The sequence below is a fragment of the Haemaphysalis longicornis genome, unplaced genomic scaffold (genome assembly GCF_048455015.1).
Source record: "Haemaphysalis longicornis isolate Haplotype H1 unplaced genomic scaffold, Haemaphysalis longicornis Haplotype H1 scaffold_9, whole genome shotgun sequence".
Taxonomy (NCBI): Eukaryota; Metazoa; Arthropoda; class Arachnida; order Ixodida; family Ixodidae; genus Haemaphysalis; species Haemaphysalis longicornis.
Genome location: NW_027526460.1, coordinates 64407852 through 64424905, shown reverse-complemented (window position 1 = coordinate 64424905; position 17054 = coordinate 64407852). Strand labels below are relative to the sequence as shown.

Sequence of the window (17054 nt, the reverse complement as noted above, 5' to 3'; positions counted from 1 at the left end):
GCAGACAAAGACGAAAGACGAAGCACAAGCGCTGACCTACCAACTGAATGTTTATTACGCCTCGCCTTGTACATTTATACCCTCCCCTAGCCAAGTGGTGCAGGAGCAGAAGTGCTCAGAAATAGTTTCTTTATCGGTTAGCGCAACCGACGCAGAACTGACACAATCGTCGGCGCTCTCTTCAATTTCCATTGCTTCGATTACTTAGCGCGCAAGCCTCTCTTTGTTTTTATGCATGGCAATGACGCCATGGAAGTACACTTCACCCTTTAGGCGATCTCGAAGGTGCATGGCCAAATGTCCTGATGGAACGTTCTTTGTTGAGGCTTTGTGCTTGTCAGCGCTTTGCTTCGTCTTTCGTCTTTGTCTGCGTCCGCAGTTAAATTTAGGCTGACCAGTATCTAATCAATTATGATCAAACTAGCTCAGATTTTGCCTATTCTAAAGTATATATTGTTCATGTGCCAGACGGTGGTATACCGACGAAATATAAATAGCGATGCGCAAGTTCATATCGATGCAGAATAAACATTCAACTGATCCTGTGAAGGCACATCTCGCTTTCGTGTTTTAGCGATTCCTATGGAAGAAGGATGAACCACATTTTTTTTTATTTTAACATGGATGCAGCCTCGTGCTTAGTTTCAGCCCACGCTGTGGGGACATAGATCCGTGGTGTGCTCAGGAACTTGAACGCCACAGAATTCGACAAATTTGTCAATGCAATGTTGTGGCACCGAACGCCTGAGTGCTTCTTGGATCCATAGAACGCAGTCTGAAAAAAAAAAAAAACATGAAAGAGAGCTGAATATAATCAAGGAAGAAAAGTGGCTGGATATTGAAGAACTGGGATACACCAAGATGAAGTATGTTTGCCCGCAAAATACAAGAAGCACGTACATTCTACCACCGGGCGGCGGCCGCTTTTCTGATGGAGGCGAAAAGCAAAAACGCCCGTGTGTACGAGATTTCGGCGCACGTTAAAGATCCCCAGGTGGTCAAAATTAATCCGGAGCCCTCCACTACGGCGCGCCTCATCGCCTACGTTGCGTCGGCGCGTTAAACCCCACAATCAATCAATCAATCAATCAATCAATCAATTCTACCACCGGGTTTTTGGGTCAGCCTGTAGTAACAAATAGATTGGTTAGCCCCGCTTAGTCATTGTTTTACATTCATGTTGGGTTATGAAGCGGAAGAACTGACAACCGCGTAGTAGTTTTGTTCTTGCAATACTGCAAGCATATAATGGGTAGTCTAAACTATGCACACATATAAAGGGACGAACACGTTTGAGATGAACTATTCCTGCGTGATTTAATACCTGTTACTTATTTGAGCAGAGAGAGTAGGAGAGAACGAATTCATCCGACTTGTTTAAAGACTTGTAGGAGTCGGTTTTTAGGCTTCCCCCTTTTTACTGACAACTACCCTAAATTTTCGTGTTAAGTGTTTTTCGCTGCTATGGGTGCCTACGAGCCCACTAATCATAGTATTGCGCATTATATGGTCGATCGGAGTAGAAATCAGTGCTTACAGCCTGGCTTATTCGAGTCAGTTGCGCTTTCGACTAAATGAACACCGAGACGACCGCCCTGACAGAAGGGCGCTCCTGACGTCACTGTTATCGTCGTACCACTGCCGCTGTGGATGCGCGCGAGCTCTGTAGGCCGAGGCCGGCCGTGGTCTCCACCATCTCCACGAGCCGGGCAGCATGACGTGAGTTCCTAAAGCCATGACATCTACACATGGCGGAACCGCGCGCGCCAACCGCAGTGAGCACATTGCGCATATTACGGAGGCCCCCACCTCGGCAGTTTCGGGCCAGGAGGTGTAGATGGCGTCTTGCTGATGCGAATTGGTAGAGGATATCCATTCTAATCTCCATCTTGCGCGCAAGGTATAAAATGATTTAAAATGTGTTATACTGAGCGGCTACTGTTTAAAGGTGCTGGAAGATGTTTAAATACACAAAGGAAGCCTTTTGCATAGTTATCCGTGCTTTGACAGTTTGTATCAGCATTTAACACCATCAGCCCCACAGCCTCAGCATGCCCGTTAGGTTCCTTGCCCAACCGACTCCCCCCTCTCTGCAACACTGCGAGAGAGTTCTGCATGGCAATCAGCCCAGAGAGCTGGGAGCCTGATTCTCTGGGGGGCGAAGACTGCATCCACCGCCAGTGGCCTACCATAATTAGATGGCCATCGATTGCTACATTTTTTGGTCTAACTCACTTCCGCTGTATTCCCGATAAATGATTTCAGCAAGAAAAGCAACAAAGAGCTACATTTTAACTGAAAAGTTTGTGTGCACCTGCTACGCTCTGTGTAAGTGCGGGTCGGTATTGAATAATGTTTCGCCTACGTACTTTGTTATCCATCTAAAGTTGGCCGCACAAAGCTTTTACCCACTTTTCCCTACAGTTAGCATCTTGTGTAAGGTTTTTCCGCCTTCCAACTCCGGGACAAAAGCATGCTGTGCAAGAAAAATATATGCATGTTTTTGTAGCTATAGTGGCAAAGGAAACACACGCAAGATCCGCAAATAGCCTCACAAATTAAGGATAACCGTATATATATATATATATATATATATATATATATATATATATATATATATAAATATATATATATATATATATATATATATATATATATATATATATATATATATATATATAGTAAAAGAAAATACTAAAGGGTAATGAACGAACATGTATTAACGTTTCGGCTTGGGGCAAGCCTTCGTCTCTTTTTAACTGTACATTTTTACCTGCCCCATTGTCCTTTATTCATACGCTATATATATATATATATATATATATATATATATATATATATATATATATATATATATATATATATATATATATATATATATATATATATATATATATACAGAAACATAGGTCGGCAGTCTACAACGCCAAAGGAGGCATAGGGGTGTTGTTAGGCTCTATTGTTTACTACGGTTAATGAAGTTAAGATTTTTTTTTAATATAAGGAAGAAAGAAAGAAAGAAAAACACGCGCCCAGAGTGGGGACCGAACCCACGCCTTTCGATTAGATCTCGAATGCCTTACCAATTCGGCTATCTGGGCGACTGTGTTCTCCTTAACTTTCTGGGCTATCTATATTTACTAGAAGTGTATCTGACGATTGAGGGTGGTAGCCAGCGCCACTCTGACTACACAGGGAGAAGGGGACCTTCTTTTCAACCCCCGGGGCGTGACTCAAACGTCTACAGCCTGTCATGAGTGGGTAACTGGCGGGAAGCCCTCTTATGCTACCTAGGCATCAAGGCTGCCAGAACCGAGACCCTCGCTAGGCTTTCGCAGTATAATATAGTAAGGAAATGAGGGGATCGTTGAGGAAATACAGAAACATAGGTCGGCAGTCTACAACGCCAAAGGAGGCATAGGGGTGTTGTTAGGCTCAATTGTTTACTACGGTTAATGAAGTTCAGATTTTTTTTAATATAAGGAAGAAAGAAAGAAAGAAAAACACGCGCCCAGAGTGGGGACCGAACCCACGCCTTTCGATTAGATCTCGAATGCCTTACCAATTCGGCTATCCGGGCGACTGTGTTCTCCTTCACTTTCCGGGCTATCTATATTTACTAGAAGTGTATCTGACGATTGAGGGTGGTAGCCAGCGCCACTCTGACTACACAGGGAGAAGGGGACCTTCTTTTCAACCCCCGGGGCGTGACTCAAACGTCTACAGCCTGTCATGAGTGGGTAACTGGCGGGAAGCCCTCTTATGCTACCTAGGCATCAAGGCTGCCAGAACCGAGACCCTCGCTAGGCTTTCGCAGTATAATATAGTAAGGAAATGAGGGGCTCGTTGAGGAAATACAGAAACATAGGTCGGCAGTCTACAACGCCAAAGGAGGCATAGGGGTGTTGTTAGGCTCTATTGTTTACTACGGTTAATGAAGTTCAGATTTTTTTTCAATATAAGGAAGAAAGAAAGAAAGAAAAACACGCGCCCAGAGTGGGGACCGAACCCACGCCTTTCGATTAGATCTCGAATGCCTTACCAATTCGGCTATCCGGGCGACTGTGTTCTCCTTCACTTTCCGGGCTATTTATATTTACTAGAAGTGTATCTGACGATTGAGGGTGGTAGCCAGCGCCACTCTGACTACACGGGGAGAAGGGGACCTTCTTTTCAACCTCGGGGGCGTGACTCAAACGTCTACAGCCTGTCATGAGTGGGTAACTGGCGGGAAGCGCTCTTATGCTACCTAGGCATCAAGGCTGCCAGAACCGAGACCCTCGCTAGGCTTTCGCAGAATAATATAGTAAGGAAATGAGGGGCTCGTTGAGGAAATACAGAAACATAGGTCGGCAGTCTACAACGCCAAAGGAGGGATAGGGGTGTTGTTAGGCTCTATTGTTTACTACGGTTAATGAAGTTAAGATTTTTTTTAATATAAGGAAGAAAGAAAGAAAGAAAAACACGCGCCCAGAGTAGGGACCGAACCCACGCCTTTCGATTAGATCTCGAATGCCTAACGAATTGGTAAGGCATTCGAGATCTAATCGAAAGGCGTGGGTTCGGTCCCCACTCTGGGCGCGTGTTTTTCTTTCTTTCTTTCTTTCTTATATTAAACAAAATCTTAACTTCATTAACCGTAGTAAACAATAGAGCCTAACAACACCCCTATGCCTCCTTTGGCGTTGTAGACTGCCGACCTATGTTTCTGTATTTCCTCAACGAGCCCCTCATTTCCTTACTATATTATTCTGCGAAAGCCTAGCGAGGGTCTCGGTTCTGGCAGCCTTGATGCCTAGGTAGCATAGAGGGCTTCCCGCCAGTTACCCACTCATGACAGACTGTAGACGTTTGAGTCACGCCCCGGGGGTTGAAAAGAAGGTCCCCTTCTCCCCGTGTAGTCATAGTGGCGCTGGCTACCACCCTCAGTCGTCAGATACACTTCTAGTAAATATAAATAGCCCAGAAAGTGAAGGAGAACACAGTTGCCCAGATAGCCGAATTGGTAAGGCATTCGAGATCTAATCGAAAGGCGTGGGTTCGGTCCCCACTCTGGGCGCGTGTTTTTCTTTCTTTCTTTCTTCCTTACATTAAAAAAAATCTTAACTTCATTAACCGTAGTAAACAATAGAGCCTAACAACACCCCTATGCCTCCTTTGGCGTTGTAGACTGCCGACCTATGTTTCTGTATTTCCTCAACGAGCCCCTAATTTCCTTACTATATATATATATATATATATATATATATACATATATATATATAGAGAGAGATATATTATTCGTAACAATTTTAATTGCTATGACTGATAGAGGGACACACCGAAACCGAATAACCTCGGAAGACACTACGCCAGAGACGGGATATTGGTAACTTGTACTCCTCACCGTCACTCTTTTTATTCATGTGCCGCATCCTCTAAGAAGGCGGCAGGTTCGAAAATATGCAAATTGCGGGGGGACGCCTGAGTCCCTAAAAAGGAGCTAGGAAGGTAACACCTATATAAACAGAAACGGTACATGTTGAGGCCAGCTTTATCTGCAGTGTTGGTGCCATGACAGTGACTATTTTCGGATGGGTTTCTTCAAACAATCACAAGTGCAAACTTCAGCTTTTCATTGTATGAGGCGTAATCTTGTTCGGGACGTACCGACAAAATTAAAGAGAACGCCAACGTTTGGTTTTGTCGAGTGTCTACACATGGTTTCTGCAATTGTTCCAGGCGCACACTAAGTAAAAGATAGTTTTTTATTCTGCATTGCCCATGCAACAACGATACAGTAGCGGTCACAATTTTTCATCGCACCGTCTTTCAGTGGCTTAATCTAACTTACTATAACATTGCATTGAACAGAAAAATACCAAGGTATATGAAACAACACTTGCAAAAATGAAATTTCAATCCCCCATTAACGATTGTGTTTGACTGCGTACTCAGATAAGGAAATAACTTACAATGGCCATTGAAATCCAGGTCTTCGACGATGCAGTTCTTATTGTCGCTGTATAGGAACGTGCCTACAAATACCGTTGGGTCTGAAATGTTTTTGACAAGCGGAAGCGACAGAGGTTTCTTTCGGATATTTTACTCAAGTCTGTAAAACAGTTAAGCTGGCAAAAATAATGATGACTGCTTGTGTCGCGACAATCTACTTAAAGAAAATAGTGTCATACACGCTTCTTCGTCCCATAAACAACAGTAATCGCGCTGCTTTGTCACTTAAACAAGCAGTAATTGCGTTAAGATTCCAACGCGCCATTCTGTGCTTGGTTTTATATAGTTTACTTTTGTTTTCGCAAAAAAGCGTTTAAGTGCCAATGCATTTCTGTTTGAAAATAGTAGTGACTTACTATTGGACAGTTCGAAATAAAACTGAGAAGAGTAGTGCAAGGAGGCGCCCGATGCGTTATTGCTGACTTGGGACGAGTGCTCAGAATGTGGATATTTTTCAAAAGCATTGCTTGAAAGGTGTAAAACTAAACCCAGTGTTTATTTTTTGTTAGTGTTTGCTCATCTAAAGATACTGCCGCAGGTAACACTTCCGAAATAAAAGCAACAGGCTCACAATAAAGAGCGGCCCATCAAACGCATCCTGAGCAATTAGTATGCAGAGAACCACACAAATATTGAGAAATTCAAAGATCCTTTCTGAGGACAAAGATAATTAAAACGCGAACATTTCGCCGATGCAAGCCGAGTCACCATCAATGTACAAAATTAGAATTACTTCAAACCTGTCGGAATGGCACAATTGAATAGACGGTGGATATTAAAAGCCGCTTGTGTAAAATTGACGTTCCTGCAGGGTGGTTTGGCACCAGACCGAATTCGATCAGTGATGTATAGAAAGGTTCGCTTTAGAAATAGTAACGATTTAGAAAAGTAATGAATAGATTACAAAAATGCTTACTGTTTTGGAGATTTCATTGCGCCAATATTCTCACAAAGAGGATTATAAAGCAACAGTTTTTGTTTCTAAGAAAATGATGCTGAACTCGGCATACCTGGGTATATTGTTTAAAAGTTTATGACGCGATCATATGATAATTATGGACCACCGTGACGTAGGGTCAAGTGGAAGGTGACTCAGTTTCGGACATGTTTAATTCAGAGTAAGCAGAAGTATTCTATGCTTAAGCGGGAAAGTTGTGAAGAAGCAGACAAACGTACCATTGTTTACAGTAAGAAGCACTTTGCCGCCATCCTCTGCTTTTTCGTGAAAGAGAAACGGTTGCCTGAAAGTATTTAGATATTTGTATGTTATTACCAGGCTGTCAGGGATTAGAACCAGCCCTGAGCGAGTTTTATTTTTTTGCTGTTTTTGACGGACCGGAAAAATGACACTGCAAAGAAAATCATGCCGCAAACTGCTACGCGGTTGATTTAGACGCAGACAAAAATGTTTTTGTGTATTAAACTGCACAAGGCTAGAATGCAGAAAAACGTAACATAAAAACTAAGTACCTAACTAGACGACGATAAACGTAAACTATTAAAAGTGGGTGACAAGTATACAAAATACACTTGCAGGTATTTGTTAAACATAGCACTATTTGCCAAGGTGCTTTTTGATGATCTGAGGCCCTGTCATCACGGTACTTATCGATGATCTTCTTTTTATTTTTTTTTAATTGCCCTTCGTGGGTGCAGCTGCGTACAAACGACGTTGGAGTAGCTATTGTGCGTATGGTTACCCTTTATTAGGCCCGTCTTAGGACCTACTTTTCGTTGTGATTCAGCACGCTGAATGCGTGTAACAGCAGCAATAAAAATTGAAGTAATGGATAAAATACCATATCACACTTAAAAACTTCTTGTAACCAGAATTCCTTGAAGCATCCCACGATGACACCAACGAGGCCATACAACTGAAAATATCTACAGGGATAACCGGAATAAACAGAGATGTAACCAGTAATATATTGTTCAAAACTGGTGAGCGAGAAATTAGGAATGTAAAATGATGGGTCTAAAATTTATCTGGACAACCTGGGACTGCGAAGAAGAACAAATGAAAAAGGAAAGAAATAGGCACAAGCTGTGTGCCTCGCCGCTGTGTGCGCGGTTCAGAAGTTGTGCTGCTACCTCTTAGAGCCGTCCTTGCCTTGCTCACTGACCAGAATTCGCTGTATTGGCTTGCTGGCCAGTGCAACGCTTCCCGCCGCCTAGCCGGATGGGCCTTATGGCAGATGGGCCATCTGCCTTGTGCTTGCAAGAATATAAATTTACTGTTAGTACAAAAGGAGGTGCCGCCATACTAATGAAGACTGTCTTGTTGCCGTTTACTGATGGCTTCGAGCAACGATGACAGCACCGACTGTACGGCTCCTGTATCACTCGACTTCTCAGACGCGTGACGTTTTTAGGACGAACAACAAAAACACCCAGCGCATAGCAGAGTCTTTTTGCGGCAGCACAGAGAGGGGGTTCAAGACCTCTGGTCGTCCGTCACGGTGTTCTGTGTAACAAGAACTACTCTATGTAAAGCGCACGTCAACTTCTTGTCCTTGTATTCGGCATGCGATGGATGTGGACGTCACAGAAGTTCGTGCTGGCCTTTTCTGCACCCTCAATCGGCCTTCGGAGCGCTTTTACTTGTGTTGAAGGTTGGAGACAACGCAGCAGTGTGTGGCCAGCTGCCCCGTATGCCAGCGTCCTTACTACCTTACGTCTCTTCCTCGAGGTCCTCTGCAGTCTAAGAGCCTTCCCACGCTGCCCTTTGACAAAGTTGGCGCTGATATAGTAGGCCCATTTACAAAATCGAAGAGAAGTCAGGGGTCGAGTATTATAGCTGTTCATTTTTTAGACACGGCACGTAGCCACTGCACGTCTTTCTACCGCAACAACCCTGCATGCCGCATCTGTCCGGTTGCATTCTGTTATTCTTCGACACAGAGACCATCCAGTTGTAAACAGTGACTATGGTTGCCAGTTATGGACGGCGGCGTGGAAGAGCTTCTTCGGTTTGTTGGCACCCAATACTTACATTGCCCGCCGTACCATCCTCGAGCTCAAAGCCTAACAGAACGTGCATGCTAATCGCACGCAAACAAGAATGCTGTCCATGTACCTTGTATGAAGACAAATGGTTTGGGACACAGTGGTTCCTTTCATAGCCTAAGCTTGAAATACCTCCAAGCATGAGCTTACCGGCTATTTTCGGTTCTTCATTCTCTTCGTCAGCCTTCCCCAAAGCTTTCTCGGCAGAATACTTGTACTCCCCTCGCATAATGATCTGCCGCTCGTTGAGACCTTATGCTCTGCCGAAGAGCTGCGATGACATGCTCGGCTGCCTACTTCAAGCTTCCAGGTTACGACCGAGAGGCGGTACGACAAGCGTCACCTATCAGTCAACTACTGTCCTGGCGAATTCGTTTGGTTGTGGACTCAGGTTTCTCAGCGAGGGTGGTGGCCGAAATTAACGGGTACATGCTCCGGCATGTTCACCGTGCGTTTCGGGTCAGTGACGCGCGAACTATGGTATTACTAGAATTATTGCCCTTGACTGTCGATCGCGCAAGGCACTAGTCGTGCATGTATCTACTATGTTATCACTCGAATTATTGCCCATGACTGTCGATTGCGCAAGGCACAAGTCGTGCATGTATCTTGCATGTATCTCCGCTGCTAGAAACGGCTAGTGCCGCTCGGCGGAAGCAGCCGTGCTGTCATGGCGGTTGGTCAGAGCTCGCAGTGCCGGCGAAGGGCCCGCGCGGCCTTCAGACACCTGTTCTCTGTGCACGTATAGGACGTTCTGGTTATTGTCTCGAACTCTCCCAGTGACTCGGCGCTGTCATCCTGTCTGTACTATGTAAATACGCTCCACGTGCGCCTCGCCGAACGTAGGTGGACATAAATGCTCAATTCATGTATTGCACAATTTGGTGCGTGTAATCCAAAATAAAGCAAGACCAGAGAAAAGGGAAATGAAGACTTACGGTGTTGGGTCTCCTGGTGTGGGAAGCATCCATATATATTCGGAGCGACGTGTGAAAGGGAGAATGGATATTCGGTACGCTCTCGAACATAAAAACTCCGTTCCATTGCTTGTATTCGAAATAGACACAATTGACTTGAAAATCTGCATCATCTGTTGGCAAAGAACAAGATATTCACGCAAGCAGGCTATTACATGAATTGTGAAATGTACGCTAAGAGAGAAATACAGCTAATATGTTCATTTCAAGCGCGTGACGTGGCTGCACCAAGTTATATTTCTTTGGTACAGGCTTTTCAACAAAATGTTCCCGGACATCTAGTGTACGGGGTGGCAAATTAGTCACACAATTGTTTGCGTTTAACTCAATCAACAGGCGAAACAGAAAAAAAAGCCGTTCTACTCAACGTGAAAGCTGTCGGAAGTGCAAAGCAGTGGTTCGTCATGATGGGCTGTTGCCCCGTTATCCGGTCACTGCTACCACCCAACGCAATTCAAATTTCCCGCCTCCCCAGTGCTCCCACACCTCCTGACTAACGCTGCGGGAGCGGGAGTTCGATTTTTTTTTGTGCTTGCTTTTCCTCCCGCACGTGCCGGCGTTGCACTGCCACTGTTTTTCGCTTACTATTGTAAAAGAACAACCCAATGAGCGTTCCTAACTAAATGAATGTGGGCTGTGCCGGTTAATTACGTATATTTTTCCTGAAACGCACCTGTAGTTTTCTTTGCGCTAAACAACGGGGAGGTGTAATACAAGCCCGGGTGGTTCGCTAGTTTCGAACGGCTATGACTATTTGATCAGCTTGGTTTCCAAAGCCTCTACGGGACGCCCTACGACAGATACGACGGGCTCTACTTGGGTCCGTTACCTCGCTGCGCCGCGTGATTCCGGCAGTCGCTTGACATCAAGCGGTACAGTGAGCTACTACGACAAGGCGACCCCCTAAAGTGCTCTGCACGTATTAATGATATATTCCACTCGGCGGAGGTGCATGACAAAAGAAGTTTGTAGTACACGACATAGAGGTGACATGGTATATAAGTAGACATTTTCTGTGTTCGAACGCGGTTAAAGCGTAGTTTGCAGGAGGACATCTTACGTATCGCGCTGAGAGCGCACCGGGAACGGGCACACAATTACAGCGCAATACAAAACACCGAAGCTTCTCAGCGCAGTTGGCGCTGTAGGCGTGAACATACAGTGAACTTGGATGAAGCTAGTGCCTCCTCGTATAATATTATGTTGGCACGCGCCCTTACACTTTTCTCCTAACCCCTACACGCAACTATTCTTTTAGTACGAATGAGCGATTAGGTGCTTTCATTGCGCAACCCCATGAGGCGCTGGACGCCTTCTCGTATCATTTCCTGATGAGAAGTACATTGACTTTTGTCCGCTATACCCCACTGCCACCCTTTCTCTTAAGAAGAACGAGCTAGTAGACGCTTTCACGGCGCAACCACACGATACGGTGTCTTTATCTCGGGCAAGCTTGAAGGTGAGATTGACGACATGACGAAAGATCCGTGATCTGAATTTATTCTCTGGTGATAAACTTCGTTAAACAGGAGCACATTGTTACGACTTCTCAGCATGTAACAAAAGATGATTCTTATCATCTGTACGTTGTAACGTTAATTGTGAAGGCATTCACATTGCAGCATGTGTTTATACCAATGAGTTTAGTTTCCGCCCAGGTAATTTGTTTCACTCATCAGAAAGCAAATATATTCTTCAAGTAAATTATATTTCTACATCTGATCCCGTGTTTATTAAGGTAAATAACAAAAGTGGCTACTTTTTTGTTGTGCTCATTACCAACTCGTTAGCAAAAAAGGAGACATCTGGCACGGTTAGTACCCAAGAGTACATGCTTTGAAGGTCGACTAATCGAATTGGCTGCGAAGAACGGGCCTTAACTTGTTTTTTTTTTCGCCTTTTTGTAGTTTCTAAAATACACTTTTTTTAATACAGTGAATAGTGTCACTCATTTAAACAACAGTTTTGTTATTTTATCGCTGTGTATGGTAGTGTGTTAAGTTAATTGACCGCCATTGTGTTGTAAATGTCCAAGTGATGATGTCGTCATTTGTCCTCTTCGTGCAATATACTGAGTGAATCTATGTCAGGCTGTTTATAAGGTTCATTAATTCATGTCTATATGATGTTGCTTGTGTAATTTTTACAATACTATTTTTAGCATATAGGAAGCATAAGAAAAATTCCAGGAAGCTTTCACCCAGGCACAAGACTTGAATAGCGACGCTGTTGTAGGTGAGCAGCGCCGGACACATAGCTAAGTTTCAATATCATTGTTTATTTGCATAGCAGCGGTGATAGTAATCGTCGTCATACGCATCGAAGAGATCTGCGTCCTTTCGCGGCGGGTGGTGGAAGCAAAGGCATCCTCAGCATTGGAGATTTCTACCAGCTCAACTGGCGAAGCTTGCATTAAGTCGCGCAAGGCTTGAACCATAGTGAATCTGCAGCATCTCTTTATACGTGAGAACTGAAGGACGGAATGACACATCCAAAGGCATTTTGGAAGTTTGAAATTGCTTATTTACATGTTCCGTCGTTGCGTTGCACTGTGCTAGTGATAGTCATCGTCATTTGCATTCATGTCGTCGTGTTTCTCGTGCCGAGCATTACATGCGCGGTAGCGCTTGATGATGCACTAGAGTTTTTTTTTTTGGAAAAGCTACTGCTGTAGCCGGGGACTCGGCGGTGGCCGCCATGCCCGCGCTCACGAGCATTCGGTATTTTCTCAGTCGTTCTGGTTTTTGGCAGTTTTTTTGCTAAAGCCACTGCGCGAGCCGGGAACGCCCGGCGCTCGCAAAGAGGCCGCGGCTTACGAGCGCTACGTATGTCCTTGGTATTTTATCTTGCAACGGCGAACGCACAGCTTGTACAACAGCTCCGGTGTTAATAAAAAGATGCTTCGGGAACCTAAATCCGCATACGTGTAAGGCGAAAGACTGGCGATCCTCATGATAATTTCTGTACTTCTACATCGTGTTTGCGTATTTCTTGTTTTTCTTCTTTGTGTTTTGAAGTGAATTACTTCGACCAGCTACTTTTTTTTGTACTCACGCGCCATCACGTTCAGGTGTCGTGAAACAGTCACTGTTGTACAACTTTTACGTTTGGAATTCATTTTATGGGAATTTTGTGAAGCGTGAACATTTCGATATCAAAGCGCAAAAGCTGATGTAATGAATAATTCTTTATTTGATAAGCCTTCTGGAAGAGGCAGATTTACGTCTTATTGAGAAACTAGCATTTCCCGCATAGTTGCGCAGATCATAGGCGGTGAAGTTATCATAAAAAGGCAGCTGCGCGTAATTTTTGGTGGTAGACAGTGGTACGCTACGAAAATTTGTCTCTTGGCATCGGTAATAGAGCGTAATGGGGTAGGCAAGCCTCATCTTTGCAGAATATCAGACCTAATGACCTAACTCCAGAAATACAAGAGGTTTATTAAAGCATGCTGCCTGGCAGACACATTCTTGCGTGTCCATTCTGTTCTTGGCCGGTATTTCTAAATAGCTATGCATGCAATACCAACTAGCCCTTTTCCAAATTCTAGTTATGGAATCAAGTGAAAGAATGATCTGCAAGTCCAGTATTTGCAGTATTTTGATAAGAAATAGTTTCAAACGATCAAGAAATTAAAGAATGACATTGAATACACCTCAAGTGTTTTTCACAGATAGTTTGATTACTTCATCAAGTTTTTAGACGATGGATAGGTACACTGCCAAAGAACATTACGGTAGTAGTTTTGTGGGCTGGTGCTCGAGATTGAAAAAAAAAGGACAATCAATCAATCAATCAATCAATCAATCAATCAATCAATCAATCAATCAATCAATCAATCAATCAATCAATCAATCAATCAATCAATCAATCAATCAATCAATCAATCAATCAATCAATCAATCAATCAATCAATCAATCAATTAATCAATCAATCAATCAATCAATCAATCATTCAGCAATCAATCAATCAATCAATCAATCAATCAATCAACAAATCAATCAATCAATCAGTCAGTCAGTTTTATTTTTCGGTCCAAAAAGTACAGCGACAAAAGGGGGGCCGGAGAAAATGTGTCATGCTTCTCGTTTTGTATGCACAAAACTCTACACATTTATTGTACCATTTATTTTTTATTAGAAAGTTTGCTCTGCAACATAGTACGCTAGAGGCGGGTATGCTAGATGTACTGGAACAAGCACTTCTCAGCGATGAAGTCTAAAAGGCTGCGTTGATATGGCCCGCGGAATCAGCGTTCGTAGGTGGTAGGTCGGCGTGGATATAGCCGCACACTGTTTAACTGCTGATATCGGGAGTGCTACAGACCACGGGAAGTCCACAGAAGATGGGGAATATCTGCTATTAATTCCGATGTGGAACATTATAGGCAAGTAGGGCCAAAATGGGGCTCATCGATCCCCTGACCAGTGTAGGTGACTGCGGGTTTGAGTGTGTACATTTTTAACGAATGCATACTCATCAGATAGCACCTGATACAGCCATGTACAAATGAAACGCGATAACAAAAATATGAACCGGAACACACAAATAGCACGATTTCTTTCAGCGCAAGTCAAATTGAAGCATGGCCTAATTATTATAATAGAGCTAAGAAAGGCGGCTTTCAAATTATGGTAATAGCATGCCATTATTTGACCTACACGAACGGTATTGTTCAATTTTGCGCGTTTTTGAATTCATTGTAGGGTTGGCACTTCATTCGTTCATGGCTGTACCAAAAATTATAATTGAAGCGAATCGAGCTATGAACCGGTACTTCTCGATGAACGCACTGATTTCAAAGTTCATGTTATCGCATCTACTTCAAGGAGCCTCGATACATCGGTTAAGGTAAAATGAATTATGTGCACACTCTCGTATTCCGTCACACGTTAACACTTGCCATTGGGACATTTAACTCAGTAGGCATACTGTTGCTTCTTGCACATGAATAAATTGTTACCTTGAAACTGTCCAGGGCATCTTGAATGAGCTCGATGGGTCCTGCGGAGCATACAAAAGCTTCCTTGAAGACTCCGGCTAGCAAAAGCAGGAAGCAAGCCCGCTTCATGGTAACTCCTATTTCATGTGAAGATGTGTAATGCGTCTACAAGTGCCTCTTATATTTAGTTCTTTTATACATGCCGTTTGATGTCTTTCGTATATGTTCACTGATTGCCTTGCGGCCTAATAGGAAAACATAGTTTCAATTAGTCCCAACATTTTTTTCAACATGAGTAATTTATTGTGGAGGACGTAGACATGTCCTCCATCTCAACGCTGCACAGTTCAGGCTGAAATAATCGAAATTGACCTGTCATCCTAGTTCAATTGACCCGATAATTGGAAAGCATACAGTTCGGGGAAGAGCTATGCCCTGATGTTTTGTGGTGTTTCAACCAAGCGGAGATAGGAATTTTTGGAATTTACTCGAAAGGCGTACGCCATTTTTTGAGTAATGCCACACAGTATTGGTTGGGTGCGCATGTTCACACACGCAGAGAAATATGCCAGCAGTAGGTATCATTATAGCCTGTCACCAATCATTTTTTTAGTTCCTGCAGGAATAAATCTTGCATTTGTGCGAACAGCCCCTCCATTATTCGCTGAGTTGGTGGTCAAAAGCCTGACTTAACAAGTCTTGATTGTATGCTCTCAAATTATGTGTTTTATGAACAGTTAGGTTTCCTGATTCTCGCTTTTATGGCACGAGCAATGCTCATTTGTGACTTTGGAGAATCTGTATTCATTACCTCATTTTATTTACGTTAAAAAATTTACAACTGTTGTACCAATGTTTATGTTAGCTGCTAGGATACTGCACGTATGTCACACGCTCAACTAGGCTTAAAAGGACAATACTTCCGTACAGTTTAACTTTCCACTGTCGCACACGACCACAGGCACCCTGCACATTTGTCTCCAACGTCTTGACTGAGCTGCCTCTGCCCGGTGGAATGGACGAAAGCCTTCCGAAGGATTTCAGCAAGTAATACCACGAGCAAGTCCCTATTTTAGCTTTGAACAGCGTCGTGCGAATATGAATAACACCTTTACGAGTGACCCCCTACTTAGTTGCTTCATGCAAGCGGTGAAGTGCGAATTGTACAGGACCAACGAACCACTGGTGGCTACACCCCTAACGCGAGCTCCAGGGAAGCCTCATTTCTATCTCTTAATTAGTGATCCATTGTGGCGGACGTACACGTCCCTTTTATTCTTAAGGGATGAAGTAGAACTGAATATTAAGGAGCCAAAATATTTTACAGGTGCATGCTACAAAACTAAAAGCATACTACACATCGCGTGGATAGGGTGTTTTCATTAAAGGTAGAGGGGCAGTGTCAGGTTCAAATTTGACGTCGGCGAATGCTGATAAGGTGCCCTGTACCGAAACAGAAGTAAAAAAAAAATACGAAGGCAGGGGGTTTCATATTAAGCGCTGAGCGGTGGTTGCCATTGTCAGTTTCGCACAGGCATACATCTCGACTTTCATTGAAGAGTTCCGAGTCTGACCGGCCAACAGCTTTGGTTGACTTTTTCGGTGCTGTTTTGTTCCCTGGGCAAGACGTGTTTTAGAGTAGCATTTGTTTGTGTTTTCGGAGTGTATTGTTGGAGTGTTGTAAAGCTGCTCTTGATAATACAAAACAATTAGTTGATATTAGATGCGAACGCATCTCATTCACTCGCCTTGTCACTGCATCCATCCGGCGTTGTCGGCGTTGTCGGCGTCCACCCCTCCCCTATTCTCCTTGCCGCGCGAGCTGCGCTCTCCGCCGCTCACCCCCTCTCCCCTCCGATAGCGAACACTCAATCGCGAGGGGCATCGGATTGGATTCGATTAGATTGGATTGGCTTGGATTGGCTTGGCTTGGCTTGGCTTGGATTGGATTTGGATTGGATTGGAGTAAAGTGGATTGTGTTGGATTGTGTTGCGTCATAGCCTCGGCAGACGCCCTGGCGCCGGCGCATGTGCAGTACTCTCTCTTCCGCGGTCTCCTCTCCTTCGGGCGCGCTGCGCATATAACCGGTGTGCCGCACTCCGGCGGCCTTTCTGTCGACGATTGCTCTCCGCT

General features: G+C 44.0%; 1 protein-coding gene across 1 annotated transcript; it reads right to left on the bottom strand.

The window, feature by feature from the left end:
* Nucleotides 1-573: 573 nt before the first annotated feature.
* LOC144152175 (uncharacterized) lies at nucleotides 574-15083 on the bottom strand. The gene is made up of 5 exons (XM_077683397.1): nucleotides 14942-15083; nucleotides 9939-10090; nucleotides 7171-7235; nucleotides 5955-6035; nucleotides 574-775 (listed from the first exon to the last, which is right to left on the bottom strand). The coding sequence occupies exons 1-5, from the start codon at nucleotides 15047-15049 to the stop codon at nucleotides 645-647; spliced, it is 537 nt and encodes a 178-aa protein (XP_077539523.1). The 5' UTR covers nucleotides 15050-15083; the 3' UTR covers nucleotides 574-644.
* Between the last annotated feature and the right edge of the window lie 1971 nt (nucleotides 15084-17054).

Bases quoted from the DNA above. Each gene is read 5' to 3' on its own strand.
- LOC144152175 (XM_077683397.1), bottom strand. From the start codon at position 15,049: ATGAAGCGGGCTTGCTTCCTGCTTTTGCTAGCCGGAGTCTTCAAGGAA. The intron at 10,091-14,941 runs GTAACAATTTAT...CTTTGCCAACAG, and splicing joins ATGCCCTGGACAGTTTCAAG to ATGATGCAGATTTTCAAGTC. The intron at 776-5,954 runs GTAAGTTATTTC...TTTTTTTTTCAG, and splicing joins CCTGGATTTCAATGGCCATT to ACTGCGTTCTATGGATCCAA.